Source organism: Stegostoma tigrinum, chromosome 1 (genome assembly GCF_030684315.1).
Source record: "Stegostoma tigrinum isolate sSteTig4 chromosome 1, sSteTig4.hap1, whole genome shotgun sequence".
NCBI classification, from domain to species: Eukaryota; Metazoa; Chordata; class Chondrichthyes; order Orectolobiformes; family Stegostomatidae; genus Stegostoma; species Stegostoma tigrinum.
In genome coordinates this window covers 187,556,162-187,576,805 of record NC_081354.1, presented here as the reverse complement: position 1 = coordinate 187,576,805, position 20,644 = coordinate 187,556,162, and the positions used below count along the sequence as shown (strand labels likewise).

General features: G+C 49.0%; 1 protein-coding gene across 2 annotated transcripts in view; it reads right to left on the bottom strand.

Moving 5' to 3' along the window:
* Positions 1–2,924: 2,924 nt before the first annotated feature.
* Positions 2,925–20,644, bottom strand: part of vax2 (ventral anterior homeobox 2) — a 37,013-nt gene continuing 19,293 nt past the window's right edge. For both annotated transcript variants that reach the window (XM_059651647.1, XM_059651649.1), the window contains one exon: positions 2,925–4,527. In XM_059651647.1, coding sequence (XP_059507630.1) covers positions 4,075–4,527 — 453 coding nt within the window. In that variant the 3' untranslated portion in view covers positions 2,925–4,074. The remainder of the gene's footprint in view (positions 4,528–20,644) is intronic.

Sequence of the window (20,644 nt, the reverse complement as noted above, 5' to 3'; positions counted from 1 at the left end):
AATCTTTCCTTGTATCTAAAATTCATCATTCCTGGTATCATTCTAGAAATCCTGTTTGAACTTTCTCGAGGGCTTTTAGATCTTTCCTTACATAAGGCACCCAGAACTGAACACAATGTTCCAAATACAGTCTGGCCAATGAGTTGTAGAGATGTACCATCACTTCCTTGCTTTTATACTCTATCCCTCTATTTATAAACCTAATGATCCTATAAGACTTCTCAACAACTGTTTCAAGTTGCCTGGTTGCTTTCAGAGAATTATGCCCATGAACCTCAAAGTCTGTTTGCTCCTGTAATTCGCTGAAAGCTGTTCCATTGAGCCTGTACTATCTCTCCATGTTTCTTCTTCCAAAATAAATTGCCCCACGCTTCTCTGCATCGAAATTCATCTTCCAGGTACCTGCTCATTTGGCCAACATGTCATTGTCTCTCTGAAGTCAGTCTCATCCTCACAATTCATTACTCCCCCTGGCTTAGTGTCACCTGCAAATTTAAAGATATGCCCCAAAACATCCATTTCTAACTTGACTTGCCCAATCTTATATTAAATTCCCTGGGATTGCTGTTGCCTGTATTACAAGTTCCAATATTTTGTTATCTAATGCCATTTCCAACAGTGTAAATTCTGTTATAGCAGCCAATAAAACACTTCCAAAATTTTCTGACCATTACTGGTTTTGCTATCTGATATTCTCAGCCAGGGTTCTTTCTCATGAGAATCCTTTTGTCAACATTAATGATCAGGCCTGCCCTTTCTCTTTTTCCCTGGTTAAAATGATTCATTCTGGAAGGTCGAATTTGAATGCAGAATACAGGGTGAATGGCAGGATTCTTGGCAGTGTGGAGGAACAGAGGGATCTTGGGGTCCACGTCTATAGATCCCCTCAAAGTTGCAACCCAAGTTGATAGGGTGGTAAAGAAGGTGTATAGTGTGTTGGCTTTCATTGGCAGGGGAATTGAGTTTAAGAGCCATAAGTTTATGCTGCAGCTCTATAACACTCTGGTTAGACCACACTCGGAATATTGTTTTCAGTTCTGCTCACCTCATCAGAGAGGGTGCAGAGGAGATTTACCAGGAAGCTGCCTGGGCTGGAGGGCAGGTCTTATGAGGAAAGGCTATGCAAACAAAGGTTTTTTCATTGGAGCAAAGAAGGATGACTTGATAGAGGTGCACAAGAGGGTGAGTGGCATGGACAGAGTGGAAATGTCAGAGACTTTTTCCCAGGGTGGAAATGACTATTATGAGGGGTCTGAATTTTAAGATGATTGGAGGAAGGTGTAGGGGAGATGTCAGAGGTAGGTTCTACACACAGAGAGTGGTGGGTGTGTGGAATGTGCTGCTGGCAGTGGTAATGGGGTCAGATACTTTAGAGACTTTTAAGCGGCTCTTCGGTAGGCACATGGAGGCTAGTAAAATGTAGGGTATGCAGGGTAGATTGATATTAGCAGATAATAGGTCAGCACAACACTGTGGGCCGAAGGGCCTGTACTTTGCTGTACTGTTCTATGTTCTAAGTCTTCAAATCCCAGAGATTACATGTCCAACTGAATGAATTAGGCAAAAATATGAAAGAAGAAAACTTTATTATCACCGGCAAATTGCTTGGAAATTAGCTGCCGGGGAAGAACATACAGAGTCATAGGGTCATATAACAAGGAAACAGGCTCTTCGGCCCAAACAGTCCATGCTGAACATAATCCCAAACTAAACCATTCCCACCTGCCTGCTCCTGGCCCATAAGTCTCCAAACTTTTCCTATTCATGTACTTGTCCAAATGTCTTTTAAACGTTGTAACTGTACATATATCCACCACTTCCTCAGGAAGTTCATTCCACACACGAACCACTCTCTGTGTAAAAAAATTGTCTCCTGGTGTCTTTTTAAAATCTCTCTCCTCTCACCTTAAAATGTGCCCCTTAGTCTTGCAATTCCCCATCTTAGGGTAAAGACAGCTGCTATCAACTCTATCTATACCCCTCATTATTTTATAAATTTCTACCAGGTTACCTCTCAACCTGCGATGCTCCAGTGAAAAAAGTCCCAGCCCGTCCATCCTTTCTTTATAAGTTAAACCTTCCACACTCGCCAACATCCCGGTAAATCTCTTCTGAACCCTTTCCAGCTAGATAATATCCTTTCTATAACTGGGCAAATAGAACTGGATACAGTATTCCAGAATAGGCCTCATCAACATCCTGTACAACATCTAAATGATGTCCCAACTCCTATACTCAAAGGGCTGACAATGGAAACAAGCATGCTAAATGCCTTCTTCACCACCCTGTCTGTATGCAATGCAAACTTCCAAGGATTATGTACCTACAACCTGAGGTCCCTCTGCTCTACAACACTACCCATATCTCAGCAGCACTAGTGATGGTTGTTGGGAAAGAGAGGATTGAGGGACGGGGTGAGAAAGAGAGGAGGAAATGAAACTGGTTTGCTCTACAGGGAGCTGGCAAAGACTTGATGGATTTAATGATCTTTTCTGTGCCATATTGACTCTACGAGGAGGAAAAAAGTTTGAGGATTGATGGATACATTGATGAGACGGGATACATTACATGGGTTACAGCAAGAAAAGTTTGAGGGACATAACAAGGAGAGATGAGGATTTATTTGGAAGGATCCAGGATTATGGAGAAGAGGGAGAGAGTGATTTGATGAAAAGGACTGAGAGATGGATGCTAGCCTCCTCCATTCCTTGTATCCAGATCTCCAAATATGCCCATCAAAATTATTCAGCTGCCTTTCTTGCATTGAAGAAATTCTTCATTCATTTGCCTGAAACCTCCTTTGAGATGTGCAGCCACCGAGAGAAACAGTGACCCCCTTATAAAGCAAGATGTGTTAATGTTAAGGGCCTGAAGTGAGAATCCAAAACCAGAAACAGGCACAATATAAAGACAGGCTACAAGTCTTTGTTGAATAAGTTATAATTTAATAATTGCTGTCGAGACTCCTGGTTGGAAGGTGGGGGTGGTGGTAAATGAGGCATTTCCTGAACCACTCAGTCTGTTTTTGTATATGTTCAAAATCAACTCTTTTGACTGCAAAAGCATTTTCTTACAGTGCGACTAAATTCCAGTCAGCAGTGACTGTGAACTTACCTGATGCTGTGGCAGCACGGAGACAGACAGACTGAGTGAGTGAGAGAGAGAGAGAGAGGGAGAGACAGAGAGTGCCAGCTGATATGTGTTTGGAGAGGTGTGAAGTGTATAATGAAATCTCTACAATCCCTCCCTCCCCATCCAGGAACTAACAAGCAATAGGACAAGGCCAACTGTTTCAAGGTGCACCAGTCCACTTCCGCTCCCCTTACCTGTTTGGACAGGTAAGGCACTGCCTGTTCTGAGTCTCTCACACCGGAGGGGGCTCTGATTCCCACTTCGTTCTTCCCCTGTCCATTGGAGTATTTAATGGATAGGAAAGGGGGTTGGGGTTGGTTGCAGAATGCCGAGGAAGGTCAATCAATTTTCACACCACCCTGCTACCCCACCACCCATGCTCCTCATCCACTGCCTTTAAAAATAATCTTGGAATGTCCACCTTGCTTGAGTGGAACAAGCTTGGGATATACAGGTGAGTTTGGGCCCATCATTAATGTAAAAGCCCCATCCCACCCCTGTGGTTTTTCCTCACATCATTGTCGGTTGTGCCCTCATCTATAGCTATAAAAGATCCATAACTCCACTGATACTGCAGAATGCAACAGTCAGGATGGGAGAAGGTTCACTACATGACTTTGTATCCTTCCCAAATCTCTGAATTCCTACATTGCTACACTGAAACCATTTAGCCAACAGCAAGATGGTGGGCATAGCCTCCATTGATTGGACAATGGGACCCGGTGACCCGGCCGTGAACTATAGAGTGTCAGCTCCTGGTTGTTGCCAAGAGAATGATTTGTTGGATTTTGATTAGTTCTCCCTGTCTGTGTTGTGCTGGGGGAAGGAATTTGCATCAGAATCACCATCACATCAACTGAACATTGGTACGACTCAAAACACAAGATGGAACAGGAACATGTTGAGAGAATCTCTTTTCTTTCCCCGCTTCTCGCTGTCTCTCTACGAGCTTGGCCTTTTCTCTGTGGCACCAGTGTCTCCCTCAGTCCGTGTGTAAGGCTCAAAGGCTGATATACCCGCCCTGTGGCTGGAGGAGAGCTCAGCAGTGGTGCCTAGTGGTGGCTTTGTGAAACATGGAGAAGTACCTTGCTGGCAGTGGGGTGAGCTGGTGGACTGGGGAAGTGCGGAGAGGCTGAAAGAGACTCCAGTCACCCCAGGCGAGCTGCTGCTGGAGGACCCCAGGCTGCAATTGTCACCCACTGGAGATCCAAGAGGACCGACTCCTTGAATGATCAAACTGGGAGCCGGAGGGATGGACATCAATCTCCCTTGTTCCAGAAGTCTCAGGATGTTACAGGTGCTGATGGATTCTGAAGCACTGGCAGAACGGCGATCACAATCCTTATTGTGGTCCTTTTTCTGCTTTGTGCGTCTGTTCTGGAACCAGACCTTGACCTAAAACACAAAGACAGAACGAAATTGAATCAGTAAATTCCCGTCAGTAAAACAGGATGATTCAAACAACAACCTGCATATTCTGCAACAGCTACACAATAGACAACAGATAATAGGTGCTGCAGTAGGCCATTTGGCCCTTCGAGCCAGCACCACCATTCATTATGATCATGGCTGATCATCCACAATCAGTATCCTGTTCCTGCCTTATCCCCATAACCCTTGATTCCACTATCTTTAAGAGCTCTATCCATCTCTTTCTTGAAAGTATCCAAAGAGTTGGCCTCCACCGCCTTCTGGGGCAGAGCATTCCATATGTCCACCACTCTCTGGGTGAAGAAGTTTTTCCTCAACTCTGTTCTAAATGGCCCACCCCTTATTTTTAAACTGTGTCCTTTGGTCCTGGACTCCCTCATCAGCGGAAACATGCTTCCTGCCTCCACAGTGTCCAATCCCTTAATAATCTTATACGTCTCAATCAGATCCCCTCTCATCCTTCTAAACTCAAGAGTACACAAGCCCAGTCGCTCCAATCTTTCAACATATGATAGTCCCGCCATTCCGGGAATTGACCTTATGAACCTACGCTGCACTCCCTCAATAGCAAGAATGTCCTTCCTCAAATTGGGAGACCAAAACTGCACACAATACTCCAGGTGCGGTCTCACCAGGGCCCTGTACAGCTGCAGAAGGACCTCTTGCTCCTATACTCAATTCCTCTTGTTATGAAGGCCAGCATGCCATTAGCTTTCTTCACTACCTGCTGTACCTGCATGCTTGCTTTCATTGACTGATGTACAAGAACACCTAGATCTCGTTGTGCTTCCCCTTTACCTAACTTGACTCCATTTAGATAGTAATCTGCCTTCCTGTTCTTGCCACCAAAGTGTATAACCGCACATTTATCCACATTAAACTGCATCTGCCATGCATCCGTCCACTCACCTAGCCTGTCCAAGTCACCCTGTATTCTAATAACATCCTCCTCACATTTCACACTGCCACCCAACTTTGTGTCATCAGCAAATTTGCTAATGTTACTTCTAATGCCTTCATCTATATCATTAATATATATCGTAAACAGCTGCGGTCCCAGCACCGAACCTTGTGGTACCCCACTGGTCACTGCCTGCCATTCCGAAAGGGACCCGTTTATCACTACTCCTTGCTTACTGTCAGCCAGCCCATTTTCAATCCAACTCAGTATTTTGCCCCCAATACCATGTGCCCTAATACACATTAGGAACAGCCCTAGGTCTTTGTGACCAGGAAATGACTGACATTGAACCAAAGAAGGAGGTAATAAAATACAGGTGGCCAATGGTTTGGTCAAGGATGTTGATATTAAGGAGCACCCTAACTTTGGAAAATGTGGGACAGAGGTAGAGAGGCTCAGGGAGGGCCTGGAGGCTGTGGGTACTGAGCCAACTGATGGGAAGTGACCAATGGGTAATAAAATTGCAAAGCATTCCTTGGAGATTTTAGGCAGGAAGCGATTATAAGACCATAAGATGCTGGAGCATAAGTAGGCCATTCAACCCATCGAATCTGCTGTGCTAATCAATGAGAACATGGCTGATCTGATAACCCTCAAGTCCACTTTCCTGCCTTTTCCCCATATCCCTTGTTTCCCTTACCGATAGAAAATATTCCAAACTCAGCCATAAATATACAGCCCAGCCTCAATAGCACTGTGTTGAATAATTCCATAGAATCACTCCTCTCTGAGAAAAGAAATTCCTCCTCATCTCTTCCTTAAATGGATAACGCCTTATTCTGAAATTATACCCTCTAGTCCTAGACTCTCCCACAAGAGGAGACAGCTTTTCCTCATTGACTCTGTCAATCCCCCCCAAGAATCTTGCAGGTTTCAATGAAGTCACTTCTCATTCTTCCGAATTCCAGTGAGTACAGGTCCAATCTCCTCAAAGACAGTCCTTTCAGCTGAGTGAATCTTCTCTGGACTGCTTCCAATGTCGGTATATCTTCCATTAAATAAGGGATCCAAAACTGTTCACAGTATTCCAGCTGCAAGCTGACGGGTGCCTTCTATAGTTTTAGCAAAACCTCCTTACTTCAAGGCTCCATTTCCTGTTGAAAGAAAGGCCAACATTCCATCTGCCTTCCCTACTACCCACTGATCAAGGATGTTAGTTTTTTGTAATTCACAGATGAGGACTCCCAGATCTCTCTCTGTGCTGTAACTTCCTGCAGTCTTTGCCCATTAATATTCAGCTCCTGCACTCTTCCTGCCAAAGTGCTTAACTTTACACTCCCCATCATTCATATTCCATCTGCTAAGATTTTAGCCGCTCACTGACCTGCTTTCTATCCCTCTGTCACATCCTCAGCAGTTGCTTTCCTGCCTGTTTTAGAGGTGTTCACAAACCTGGCTACACTACATTCACTTTCCTCATCCAAAACATTAATATACGGTAAATCATTGTGGTCCTAACACTAATCTTTGTGGTGTTCCACTAGTTACAGTGTACCAGCCTGAACATATCCCTCCTTGTCCTAAAACTCTGTTTTCTATTACTTAGCCAATCCTCTATCCATGCTAAGCAGCATCCGAGGAGCAGGAAAGTTTGATGTTTTGGGTCGAGCATTTTCTGAAGCAGGGTCACGACTCAAAACATCAAACTTTCCTGCTCCTCTGATGCTGCTTGGCCTGCTGTGTTCATCCAGCTTCACACCTTGTTATCCCAGATTCTCCAGCATTTTCCTCAAAGAATTCTAGTCAATGTGTCAGACCTGATGTCCCCATCATGCAACCATACCGACTGTGTTTGACATTATTTTGTATCTCTAAATGCTCTACTAATACAGCCTTTATAACAGACTCTAACGTATCCCCAATAACACACATTAAGCAAACAGACCTGCAGTTTCCTGTCATTTGTCTCCTTCCCTTTTTAAATAAAGGCATTACATTGGCAGTTTTCCAATTCTCCGGGACTTTTCCAGAATTTAAGGATTCCTGAAAGATTATTACCAGTCCATCAACTATCTCTGATGCTTCTCCCTTTAATATCCCAGAGTTCAGCACATCAGGTCACTGATGGAATGGCCTGAGGTCATGAAAGTAATTGAATTGCAAGAGACCACATTTTTTCTCTTTTGAGGCTACAAACTGAAATTCAACACAGAGTGCTTAAAACTGAATTACCAGGGAGGCTTGCAACTTTTTAAAAAAATCAAGTGCTACGTATATTGTCGACCTGTGCAAACCAGTACTGTTTTTTTTAGAAGCAGTGAGAGCAGTATCAAGAATCTTTCGAGCTAAGGAGTCTGCCTGACAACAGCCCTCTGATTGGTTGAGGTATTTATTGTTGAAAAGCTGCTAAATGCTCAGAGCTGCAGAAAGGAAGAAATAACAAGACCCTATAGTCAGAAAGCATTCATCTCTCTCTCTCTCTCTCTCTCTCTCTCCTTCTCCCTCCATGTGGGAAAGGGACAGAAAAAATAAATAAACCCTAAAAAAAAGAATTCTAAAACAAGAAAGACCTAGGTCCACTTGATCATCCATTGAACCAAAGAGCAACTGTCACCCTACAGACAACAATGTCCCAACGTTGCTAAGTTTGAAAGTACTAGAAAATAACTTTCTATTTTGTGGGTCTGGACTTTGTATCTTCAGGTTCTTGTTTACACCAACACGATGGTTGTGAACAGAGATAATAGGAACTGCAGATGCTGGAGAATCCGAGGTAACAAAGTGTGGAGCTGGATGAGCACAGTAGGGCAAGCAGCATCTCAGGAGCACAAAAGCTGACGTTTCGGGCCTAGACCCTTCTGATGGTCCCTTTAAAAGATGATGCGCTTTCTCTTAGTGAATCAACAAGGATGTCTGTGGTGCACAGGGCACCTGAATTGAAACGTTGGTAGCAAAAGGCTATACTGTTAGGAGGGAATTAGATACCAAAACCCAATTACATGTAAATCTGATGGTTTTGACAACATAGGACCAAATGATATGTCATCAAAGGTATAAAAGATGAGGGCATTGGGAAAACTAGGGGATAGCCAACGGCAATCTGCCAAGAGAACAGCTCTGAGCACAAAAAGAAAGAATTACTAGCTCGCACAGAATTCTCTAAGTCTGAGAGTAAGCTCCATCTAAATTCAAGGCACCCATAGCATAAATAGTAAATGTTGCTGACAGAAGAATTCAACACAGAAGGTATTCCTGATGGAAGGATTCATTGAGAAGGCGTTCCTGACAGGAGACTTCATCGGAAAAGGCATAGAACATTCCAGAAGACATAGCCTGGCTGTAAGTTTGAGACATTAAATTCTAATTTTGTTTTATATAAGTGTGACTTGTATTTATCAGAACAGCATACCATTACAATCCGGTTGTATTCAGGAATAGTTGGAGTTTAAAAACCAAAAGAACTGCGGATGCTGTAAAAACAGAAGTTGTTGGAAAAGTTCAGCAGGTCTGGCAGCACCTGTGAAGAAAACATCAGAGTTAACATTTCGGGTCCGGTGACCCTTCCTCAGAATGGAACAGGATCACTGGACTCAAAATGTTAACTCCGATATTTTCCTTCACAGATGCTGCCAGACCTGCTCAGCTTTTCCAGCAGCTTCTGTAGTTAGAAAGGGCTTATTGAGTTTGTTAATAGTTTAGTCATTTTGTTCACTGCTGGGGTTAGATAAATAAGTTGTTACTTGTTGATTATAAAGAATGTTTCGGTTTTTTTAAAATTTAACCACGTTGTTAACAGATTGGAGTTTTTTTTAAAACAGATTACAGCGTGCCTCTCTGGGTATTTCAGTTGTAGTTACAGGGCGGTGGGGGTGGGGGTGTTGACCTTCCAGTATAATACTGTATACTTTGAACCATTTGTCTTTTGGCTGTTTAAGCATGGCTGATTGCATGTGTGAATTTAGTGTTTTGAATGGGCTCAGTTTAAGTTGCATAAATTAGATTTTGTTAAAGCAAAAGTGTGACAATAAATAGAATTGGATTGCCTACAAAACCTGATGTGAATAGTTTTTCTTCTCAACACAGTGACTATAAGAGCAAGTCAGAGGTACAGGATACTGCAGTGAGTAACTCCCCTCCTGACTCCCTGAAGCCCATCCACCATCTACAAGGCACAAGTCATAGAAGTAATAAACTAGAGGCAGGTGTAGGCCATTCGACCCTTTGAGTTTGCTTTGCCGTTCAATATGATTATGGGCGATGCTCTCGCTTAATAACATATTCCGTCTTTCTCTTCATACCACATTGATGCCTACACAATCTAAAATATTATCTCTTCAGTTTTTCGGCTAGCATAGCTTTCTGCAGTTGAGAATTCTACGGCTTCGCTAGCCCTTGAAGAAATCTCTTCCCCATCTAAATACAGAATGGTCTAACCTGGTCTAGGGTCCCCAACCGTAGAAAACATCCTCCCTGCATCTAGTTTGTCCAGTCCTGTCAGAATTTAATATGTTTCAGTCAGAGCCTTTCAATCGGTCTAAACTCAAGTGAGTACAGGCCCAGTCAGACCAATGTCTGTTTGTAGGACAGTCCTGCCATCCCTGCTATCAGTCTACTGACTCTCTGCTACGCTCTAGCTGTGGAGAAGTATAGCCTTCCTTGGGTAGGGAGAGCAAAACTGCTGTGGCAGTGACCTCACCATTGCCCTGTACAACTGCAGTCAATGATCCCTACTTCTGAACTCAAATGCTCTCGCAATGAAGGCCAATTTACCACTTCCTTCCTAATTACTTGCTGAACCTATCTGTCTACTTTGTTGACTGGTGTACAAGGACACCCAGATCGCTTGGTACATCCCAATATGTCACCATTTAAACAATATTCTGCATTTCTGTTTATCATCCTGAAGTGTGCAACTTCACTTTCCTCCACATCGTATCTGCAAGGCTGTTCTTACTCATGATCTCGGCTGATTTGTGGTCACAAATATTTTACTGTGAGGAAAACAGTAATATAAATCACCTTGAAGTCTCCCTGCATTTACCTCACAACTCAGAAGCCCAAGATGACATTCCACATTAAGCAGAGGTTCACCTGCACATCTGCCAATGTGGTATACTGCATCCACTGTACCCGGTGCGGCTTCCTCTACATTGGGGAAACCAAGCGGAGGCTTGGGGACCGCTTTGCAGAACACCTCCGCTCGGTTCGCAACAAACAACTGCACCTCCCAATCGCAAACCATTTCCACTCCCATTCTCTAGATGACATGTCCATCATGGGCCTCCTGCACTGCCACAATGATGCCACCCGAAGGTTGCAGGAACAGCAACTCATATTCCGCCTGGGAACCCTGCAGCCATATGGTCTCAATGTGGACTTCACCAGTTTCAAAATCTCCCCTTCCCCTACTGCATCCCTAAACCAGCCCAGCTCTTCCCCCCCACCCACTGCATCCCAAAACCAGTCCAACCTGTCTCTGCCTCCCTAACCAGTTCTTCCTCTCACCCATCCCTTCCTCCCACCCCAAGCCGCACCCCCAGCTACCTACTAACCTCATCCCACCTCCTTGACCTGTCCGTCTTCCCTGGACTGACCTATCCCCTCCCTACCTCCCCACCTACACTCTCTCCACCTATCTTCTTTACTCTCCATCTTCGGTCCGCCTCCCCCTCTCTCCCTATTTATTCCAGTTCCCTCTCCCCATCCCCCTCTCTGATGAAGGGTCTAGGCCCGAAACGTCAGCTTTTGTTCTCCTGAGATGCTGCTTGGCCTGCTGTGTTCATCCAGCCTCACATTTTATTATCTCAGAAGCCCCCTCCCAGTTTTGAGTCATTTCTCAATGCTTCTTTCCCCCCCAAGTCAGGAGTGTGATGGGATACCCCCCACTTGCCAGGATGGGGGCAGCTCCAACATCACTCCAGAAGTTTGACGCCATCCAGGACCAAGCAGCCTGGCTCTTTGGCTGGGCCTGACTCGGTATGGGGAGCTGTACCTGATGCTCAAGGGCCTGGGGAGGTAGGATTCAGCATCATAATCCAGGCTTCATGTGCTATCGGGCCTGAGGAGCTTCAGGACTGAAAATCTGGCCATAAAGACATAGAGTCAGTGCTTTTGGACAGACAGCTCTGATTTGATTTGGCAGGTCAGATTCACCAACAGTGACTGAGCTGCTGCTCTCCACCTTCAGGCAGTGTTTTAGTGGGTGCAATTTCTTTCAAAAGCCCCAAAAGGACCAACAGAGCTGCCCACAGGCCAGCAACAGCAGCTCCTACTGGCAGACTCACAGCAACCAATCTGGGAACTCTTGGTTGAAAAATTTGGTTGGAAAATTGTCAATGCCTCTGGAATCATTTTAGAGCCAATGGGATACTGTGTTGGGGGAGGCTGTGCCTCAGAATAAATTGAATAATGAGGAAGCTCTGAAAGAATGGGACAAGGTAAAAAGCTATCTGACTCAGGAACAGAGAACTGAATTGAAATGATTGTTGCAGCCCTCTGAGGACATATATAAAACCAGAATGGGGAGAATTAATACCATAGCACATTGGGTTAATATAGGGAATGATGTTCCAATAAAACAACACCCTTACAGGCTTAATCCTCTCAAAGCAGAGCAGGTACAGAAGGAAGTGGAAGTGATGCTCCATGAAGACATCACCAAGCTGAGTCAAAGTGTGTGGAGTTTGCCAATCGTGTTGGTTCCAAAACCTAAATGGTACTCAACAATTCTGCTTAGATCATCGGAAGATCAATACCATGACTAAATCAGACTCATTCCCCACTTAAAGGCTGGAGGACCGTGTGGAAAAATGTGGACAAGCCACTTACAAAACAAAATTGGGTTTACTTCATGGTTACTGGCAAGTACCTCCATTGGAGCGAGTTGAAGAACTTTCAGCATTTGTACCCCAAATGGGCAGCATCAATTTAAAGTAATGCCCGATGGAATGAAGAATGAATGCACCAGCCACACTTCAAAGACTTATGAACAGAGTTGCGGCGGGATTGGCTTATTGCGCCATCTATATAAATGACTTTGTGATCTTTAACCGCTCACGTGCAGATCACATGGTGCATTTTGCAGAGCTCTTTGAGAGACCATGGAAGGCAGAATTGGCAAAGACAGAATTCGTGAAGGGGGAAGTGTCATTCCTAGGACACAACATCAGACGCAGATGGATGACATCAAGAAATGTGAAGATGATGGCCATCAAGAAGTTTCCAAGACCGTCCTAAAAGAAGGAAGTGCTACAATTTTTGTGACTGAGCAGATTCTGTAGGAAATTTGTGCAAAACTTTAGTAGTGTGGTGACACTGCTGATGGATTTGTTAAAGAAGAACACAATATTCAGGTGGACAGAAGAATTCCAGGAGGCATTGGAGAATTTAAAAGCTGTGTTAACCCACTGCACCAGTTTTAGCCATTCTCAATTTCTTGAAAACCTTTAAAGTTGCAATTGATGCAAATGATGTACGGGTTGGAGCTGTGCTGTTAGGGGAGGACGATTGTGGAACTGAAAGGCAAATCGATTATTTTTGAAGGAAACTCAATATCTACCAGAGAAAATATTCAAATTTTGAAAAAGAGTTATTGAGTTTGGTGCTGGCCTTGCAACATTCTAGTGTTTACATTGCAAACAAATATCGGAGACATTGTGTACACTGATCATAACCCTGTGACATTTTTGGAAAGATTTAAGGTCAAAAACACCAGACTATTTTGTTGGAGTCTCATGTTACAAGCATTTAATTGACAGATCGCATATGTTGCAGGTCCTGAAAATATTATTGTGGATGTGTTATCATGGGTTTAAAGGAAAATGTGTATTTACGATAGAGTCAACAGTGTTCAATGCCATATGTGTATATAGAATTAGTATAAAATGTGTAACTTTATATCTATAGCCTGTTATCTAATAATAATGCTGTTAAGGTTTAGAGAAAAAAAGCCCTCTCTGGATGTGAGTTTGCTCGCTGAGCTGGAAGGTTCGTTTTCAGACGTTTCGTCACTTGTTTTTTTATTTGAAAAAAATATACTTTATTCATAGAATGTACAAAAAAAACCATTTATACACCTACCCAGTCATGCAAGCCACTCCGGGTTACCCAGGGGGTACGTACACTAACTAAAGGAAAAAATGACACAAAGGAAAAAAAACAAAGCAAAGAAAATACCCTGGCAGTCTTCTCCCAGCACAGTCCCCATTGGCCCCCTGACCAGTTGGGGAAGGCGCCAGCTGGGCCCAGTTACCAGATAAGGCCCTTTTTTCTATTATGGACGAGGGGTTTCATACGATGGTCTTTCCCCACCGCGCCTTGGCGGCGGCTGCCCCAAGCTTTAGCGCGTCCCTCAGCACGTAGTCCTGGACCTTGGAGTGCGCCAGTCTGCAACACTCGGTCGGGGTCAGTTCTTTCAGCTGGCAGGCCAGCAAGTTGCGGGCAGACCAAAGAGCGTCTTTCACCGCATTGATGGTCCTCCAGGCGCAGTTGATGTTGGTCTCAGTGTGCGTCCCGGGAAACAGCCCGTAGAGCACGGAGTCCGCGTCACGGAGCTGCTCGGGACGAACCTCAACAAATACCACTGCATCCCCCTCCAGACCTCCTGCGCATAGGCACACTCCAGAAGGAGGTGATCAACAGTCTCGTCCCCCCCGCAGCCACCTCGAGGGCAGCGTGCAGTGGCGCAGAGATTCTGGGCATGCATAAAGGATCTCACTGGCAGAGCCCCTCACACCACCAGCCAAGCAACGTCCTTGTGCTTGTTTGAAAGTTCTGGCGATGAGGCATTCTGCCAAACGACTTTGGCAGTCTGCGTGGGGAACCACATGACGGGATCCACCCTCTCCTTTTCCCGAAGGGTCTCGAGGATACGATGTGCTGACCACTGCCTGACGGCCTTGTGGTCAAAGGTGTTTCTCTTCAAAAATTTCTCCACAAAGGACAGGTGGGACGGGACGGTCCAACGACTCGGAGCGTTCCGCGGCAACGAGGCCAGGCCGATCCTTCGCTACACCGGGGACAGGTAGAACCTCAGTAAGTAGTGACACTTGGTGTTTGCGTACTGAGGATCTACGCACAGCTTGATGCAGCCGCACACAAAGGTAGCCGTCAGGGCGAGGGTGGCGTTCCGTACGCCCTTTCCCCCATTTTCCAGGTCTTTGTACATGGTGTCCCTGTGGACCCGGTCCATCCTCGACCCCCAAATGAAGTGGAAGATGGCCCGGGTGACCTCAGCGGCGCATGTCCAGGGAATAGGCCAAGCCTGCGCCACATACAACAGTACCGAAAGCCCCTCGCACCTGACAACCAGGTTCTTACCCGCGATGGAGAGGGACCGGAGCGTCCACCTGCCCAGCTTCTGCTTCAGTTTGATGATACGCTCCTCCCAAGTCTTAGTGCACGCCCCAGCTCCACCGAACCAAACACCCAGCACCTTCAGGCAGTCTGCCCTGACAGTGAAGGGGATGAAGGAGCGGTCGTCCCAGTTCCCGAAGAACATGACCTCGCTCTTACCCCTATTGACTTTGGCACCCAAGGCCAGTTCAAACTGGCAGCAGATGTCCAACAGCCTACTGTCCGACCGACGATTGGTGCAGAAGACGGCGACGTTGTCCATGTACAGGGAGGTCTTGACCTGAAGGCCTCCGCTGCCTGGGATAGTCACGCCCTTCAGGCTCACATCCTTCCTGATGGAGGCGGCGAAGGGCTCCACACAGCACACGAACAAGGCAGGAGAGAGCGGGCAGTCCTGCCTGACTCCAGATCTGACGGGAAAACTGTCCGATTCCCACCCGTTGATCGAGACTGCGCTAACGATGTTGGTGTAGAGCAGCCGGATCCAAATGCGGATGCCCTCCCGAACCCCATTTTGGAGAGGACGTCCCTCATGTAAGCATGAGAGACCCTGTCGAAGGCCTTCTCCTGGTCCAGGCTGACGAGGCAGGTGTCCACCCGCCTGTCCTGTATGTAGGCGATCGTATCCCTGATGAGCGCGAGGCTCTCAGCGATCTTCCTGCCCGGCACAGCACAGGTTTGGTCAGGGTGAATCACTGACTCCAGGACACTCCTGACCCGGTTGGCTATGACCTTGGCCAGGATTTTGTAGTCCACGTTCAATAGTGAAATGGGACGCCAATTCTTAATTTCTTCCCTCTCCCCCTTCCTCTTGTAAATGAGGGTGATGATGCCCTTCCTCATGGGCTTGCACATTTCCCCTGCCCGAAGCGCACTATCGTACACCTCCAGCAGGTCCTGGCCGACCAGGTCCCACAGAGCGGAATACAGCTCGAACGGTAAACCGTCGCTCCTGGGAGTCTTATTCCTCTCCAAGGACTTGAAGGCTCTTGTCAGCTCGTCCAGGGATATGGGCCGGTCCAGCCACTCCCTCGTGCCGTCGTCTAAGACCTCTGTGATAGACGACAGGAACGACTCGGAGGCCGTGCTGTCCGTGGGCTTCATGTCGTACAGTCCAGCATAGAAGGATCTGCTGATCCTCAAAATGTCGGGCCGAGACGATGTCACCGAGCCGTCGTCCTCCTTCAGCCGGCTAAGCACAGAGCTCTCTTTGTGCACCTTCTGAAAGAAGAAACACAAGCACGTCTCGTCCTGCTCCACGGAGTGGACCCTTGACCGGAAGATTATCCTGGAGGCCTCCGCGGTGAAGAGTGAGTCTTGCTGGTCCCTCACCTCGCGGAGGTTCTCCGTGACATCGACCCCCATCGACTGCAGAAGGAGCAGGTTCTGCACCCTTTTCTGGAGTCGCGACAGCTTTCCCCGCCTCTCTCTCGCCTTCTGAACACCCTTGAGGACAAAGAACCTCTTGATGTTCTCCTTCACCGTCTCCCACCAGTCGCCCGGAGACTCAAAGAGCGGTTTCACGGTTCTCCAACCGACGTACTCCCTCTTAAGCTCCTCGACGTTCTCTGGGGTCAACAGAGTTGTGTTGAGCTTCCACGTCCCCTTGCCGGCCGGCTGGTCGTCCTGTAAGTGACATCGGCTAGTAGGAGGCAGTGGTCAGAGAAGAACACCGGCTCGACGCCGGTGGACCTGACCGAGAATGCCCGTGACACAAACAGGAAGTCTATCCTTGAGCGGATAGACCCACCTGGCCGTGACCAGGTGTACCTCCGCTGCACTCCGTCTGCAGGGGTGCTGAAGACTTTGAGCAGCTTGGCGTCCTTCACCGTGCCCATCAGGAATCTGCACATGACGCCCAGTTGACTCCCCCCACCCGCTGTCCCCACTCCGGATCTGCCATCTGCATCGATGATGCAGTTGAAGTCTCCGCCTAGGATGACCGGCCTGGACGTAGCCAGCAGGGGTGGAAGCCGCTGCAGGATGGCCAAACACTCACTCTGTACCGCTGGGGCGTACACATTGATCAGCCTCAGGGGAGCGTTCCTGTAGGTGATGTCAGCCACTAGGAGGCGCCCCCCCCTCCACCACCCCCTGAACTTGAGAGATGGTGAAGTTGTGCCCCCACAGCAGAATAGCCAGGCCCGAGGAGCGACAGTCGTTACCCCCCGACCAGATCAAAGGCCCACAGGTCCAAGCGCCGGACCATTTCCCGTACCTGCTGAGGTGCGGTATCCCGCACTCCTGCAGAAACAGGAGGTCCGCCTCGATGGTGGTCAGGTAGGCCAACGTGGATACACAACTTGCGGTGGACTTGACGCTGCGCACATTAATGCTCGCCACTCGTACCCCCATTGTGGGCAGTGACTGCAATACCCTCCCCAAGTCCAAGGTCCAGCCCCTCCATCTGTCCCTTCATGCCCAATGCACGGGCGAACTGCTGGACGCTCTCCGGGCTCAAGAAACCGTCCGTGCTGCCTTCTGGGTGGCATCCCCCCCGTCGAGTGTATGGAGGCAGGAGAGTCCGGCTCTGGATCAGGTTGGGGGCATGTTGTTTCCTGCTTCCCGCCTGCTGGTTCCGGGGGGCCCTCCAGGGCCCCAGCAGCAAGTGGCTGGGTGTCGGAGGGAACCTCAGGACAACTCCCGTCACCTGGAAGCGAGGTGCTGCTTTCCTTCTCAGTGGAAGTCTTCAGCTTCTGCTTTGGGCAGGCCTCCTCCGAATCTCCCTCGTCAGAGGAACTCTTATAGCCCCCTGTACCTGCCTCTTTCCGCCTGATGGTTGCAGAGCTGGGGCCTTCTGGCGCACCTTCCTCCTTGCCTTCTAGACCGTCGTCCACTCCCCTGGGTCACCTGTCGCCTCCTCCATCGACTCTGGGTTGTTGGGGGGGAGCAGAGCCTGCAGGAGCGCTTTGCTGGCCTCGGGTCCATCCTGTGGGGCTGGTCCCTCATCCACAACCTGGCCCTCCTGCACACTAGGGGGGTCCTTGCAGGGGCCTGGTGCCTTCCTCTCCTCCGGGGGCTTGCCCCACATTGCCCCTGCAGGCGACCTGGGCGTAGGTGGTCCCCCGCTGTGGGCATGCCTTATAGAGGTGGCCTGCTTCCCCGCGAAGGTTGCAGCTTCTCTCTCGTGGGCAATCCTTTGCAAAGTGTCCCTCCTCCCTGCAGTTCCTGCAGATGGTGGCTTTGCAGTCGGCCGCCACGTGACCTGACCTACCACAGGCATGGCAGACTTTAGGTTGCCCTGCGTAGGTCAGGTAGCCCTTGCTCCCGCCGATCGCGAAGCTGGACAGTGGGTGTACGACGTTCCTGTCTGCACCCATCCTCAGCGTCACCTTGACCTGCCTCTTACTGGTCCAGATGCCAAAGGGGTCCATGATGTCAGTTAGGTCCCCCTCCACCTTCACGTACCTTCCAAGGAAGGTCAGGACATCAGCTGCTGGCACATGCGGGTTGTACATGTGTACAGTCACCATACGGCTCCTCTGCGCTGGCATCACGAACAGCGGGACAGCGGTCAATACAGAGAGGGGGCCCTCACCTCCTTTCTCCTTGAAAGCCTCCAGGAAGCGCTCGCAAAGCTTGGCACTCCTGAAGGTCACATCGTAAAAACCTCCTCCGGGGAAATCCTGCAGGCAGTACATGTCCGCAGTTGGTGACGTCATTTCCTGCATTGGTGATGTCATTTCCCATTCTTTTTCTCAGACGATGGTAGATTGGCTCCAAATCTTCCTCTCAGAAGAAGAACAGGAAATGACATCACCAACCCAAGGAAACCTAACCAGATAAATAGAAAGCGGGACATAACACCAGCGCTTTGTCAGAGGCTCACTGTTGATGTTACCTAGAATGGTGACGAAATGTCTGAAAACAAACCTTCCAGCTCAGTGAACCAGCTTACATCTGGAACAAAGTAAAGACCCACTCTTCTATGGACCGCGAGGAGGAGCGTGCGGCTGTGTTGGAGGTGAAGGGAGGACGTCGGGTTGGCTGTGCACCCTTGCAACCGGCGGATCTTAATGCTTCAGCCTAACGCTGGTTCAGGGGAGCAGCCAACCTGCAACGATGGCTGCGGCAAGTGCTCGTGCCCCAGGTCAGGGGGTCCGGAACACCATCCGCGTTTCCATGAAGAAGGTGGATGAAGGTGCACCTGTGGACCGCACCTTCTTCGTGAAGAGGGTCCTGTTGGACTGTTGTGGGTTCGCTGCTGCGGACATTTACTGCCTGCAGGATTTCCCCGGAGGGGGTTTTTACGATGTGACCTTCCGGAATGCCAAGCTTTGCGAGCGTTTCCTGGAGGTTTTCAAGGAGAAAGGAGGTGAGGGTCCCCTCTCTATATTGACCACTGTCCCGCTGTTTGTGATGCCAGCGCAGAGGAGCCGTATAGTGACTGTACACATGTACAACCCGCATGTGCCAGCAGCTGATGTCCTGACCTTCCTCGGAAGGTACGTGAAGGTGGAAGGGGACCTAACTGACATCATGGACCCCTTTGGCATTTGGACCAGTAAGAGGCAGGTCAAGGTGATGCTGAGGATGGGCGCGGACGGGAACATTGTACACCCACTGTCCAGCTTCGCGATCGGCGGGAGCAAGGGCTACCTGACCTACGCAGGGCAACCTAAAGTCTGCCATGCCTGTGGTAGGTCAGGTCACGTGGCGGCCGACTGCAAAGCCACCATCTGCAGGGAGGAGGGACACCTTGCAAAGGATTGCCCACGAGAGAGAAGCTGCAACCTTTGCGGGAAAGCGGGCCACTTCTGTAGGGCATGCCCACAGCGGGGGACCACCTACGCCCAGGTCGCCGGCAAGGGCAATGTGGGGCCAGCCCCCCCGGAGGAGAGGAAGGCACCAGGGCCCAGCAAGGACCCCACTAATGTGCAGGAGGGCCAGGCCGTGCAAGAGGGCCCAGCCCTGCAGGATGGGCCCGAGGCCAGCAAAGCGCCCCTGCAGGCTCTGCTCCCCCCCGACAACCCGGAGTCGATGAAGGAGTCGACAGGTGACCCAGGGAGTGGACAATGGTCCGGAAAGCGAGGAGGAAGGCACGTCGGCGGGCCCAGGAACCACAACCATCAGGCTGGAAGAGGCAGCTACAGGGGGGCTATAAGAGCTCCTCTGACGAGGGAGATTCGGAGAGGGCCCGCCCAAAGCAGAAGCTAAAGATCTTCAGGGACAGGAAAGCAGCATCACGCTTCCAGGTGACGGGAGGCGTCCTGAGGCTCCCTCCAACACCAGGTCATGTGCCCCTGGGGCCCTGGAGGGCCCCCCCGGAACATTCAGGTGGGAAGCAGGAAACAGCGTGTCCCCAGCCTGACCCACAGCCGGACTCTCCTGCCTCCATACACCCGACGGGGGGAATGCCACCCGGAAGGCAGCACGGACGGTTTCCTGAGCCCGGAAAGCGTCCAGCAGTTCGCCCGGGCAATGGGCATGAAGCGACAGATGGAGGGGCTGGACATTGGACTTGGGGAGGGTACTGCGGTCACTGCCCACAATGGGGGTACGAATTGCGAGCATTAATGTGCGCAGCGTCAAGTCCACCGCAAGATGTGTATCCACGTTAGCCTACCTGACCACCATCGAGGCGGACCTCCTGTTTCTGCAGGAGTGCGGGATACCGCACCTCAGCAGGTATGGGAAATGGCCCGGCGCCTGGACCTGTGGGCCTTTGATCTGGTCGGGGGGTAACGACTGTCGCTCCTCGGGCCTGGCTATTCTGCTGCGGGGGCACAACTTCACCATCTCTCAAGTTCAGGAGGTGGTGGGGGGGCGCCTCCTAGTGGCTGACATCACCTACAGGAACGCTCCCCTGAGGCTGGTCAACGTGTA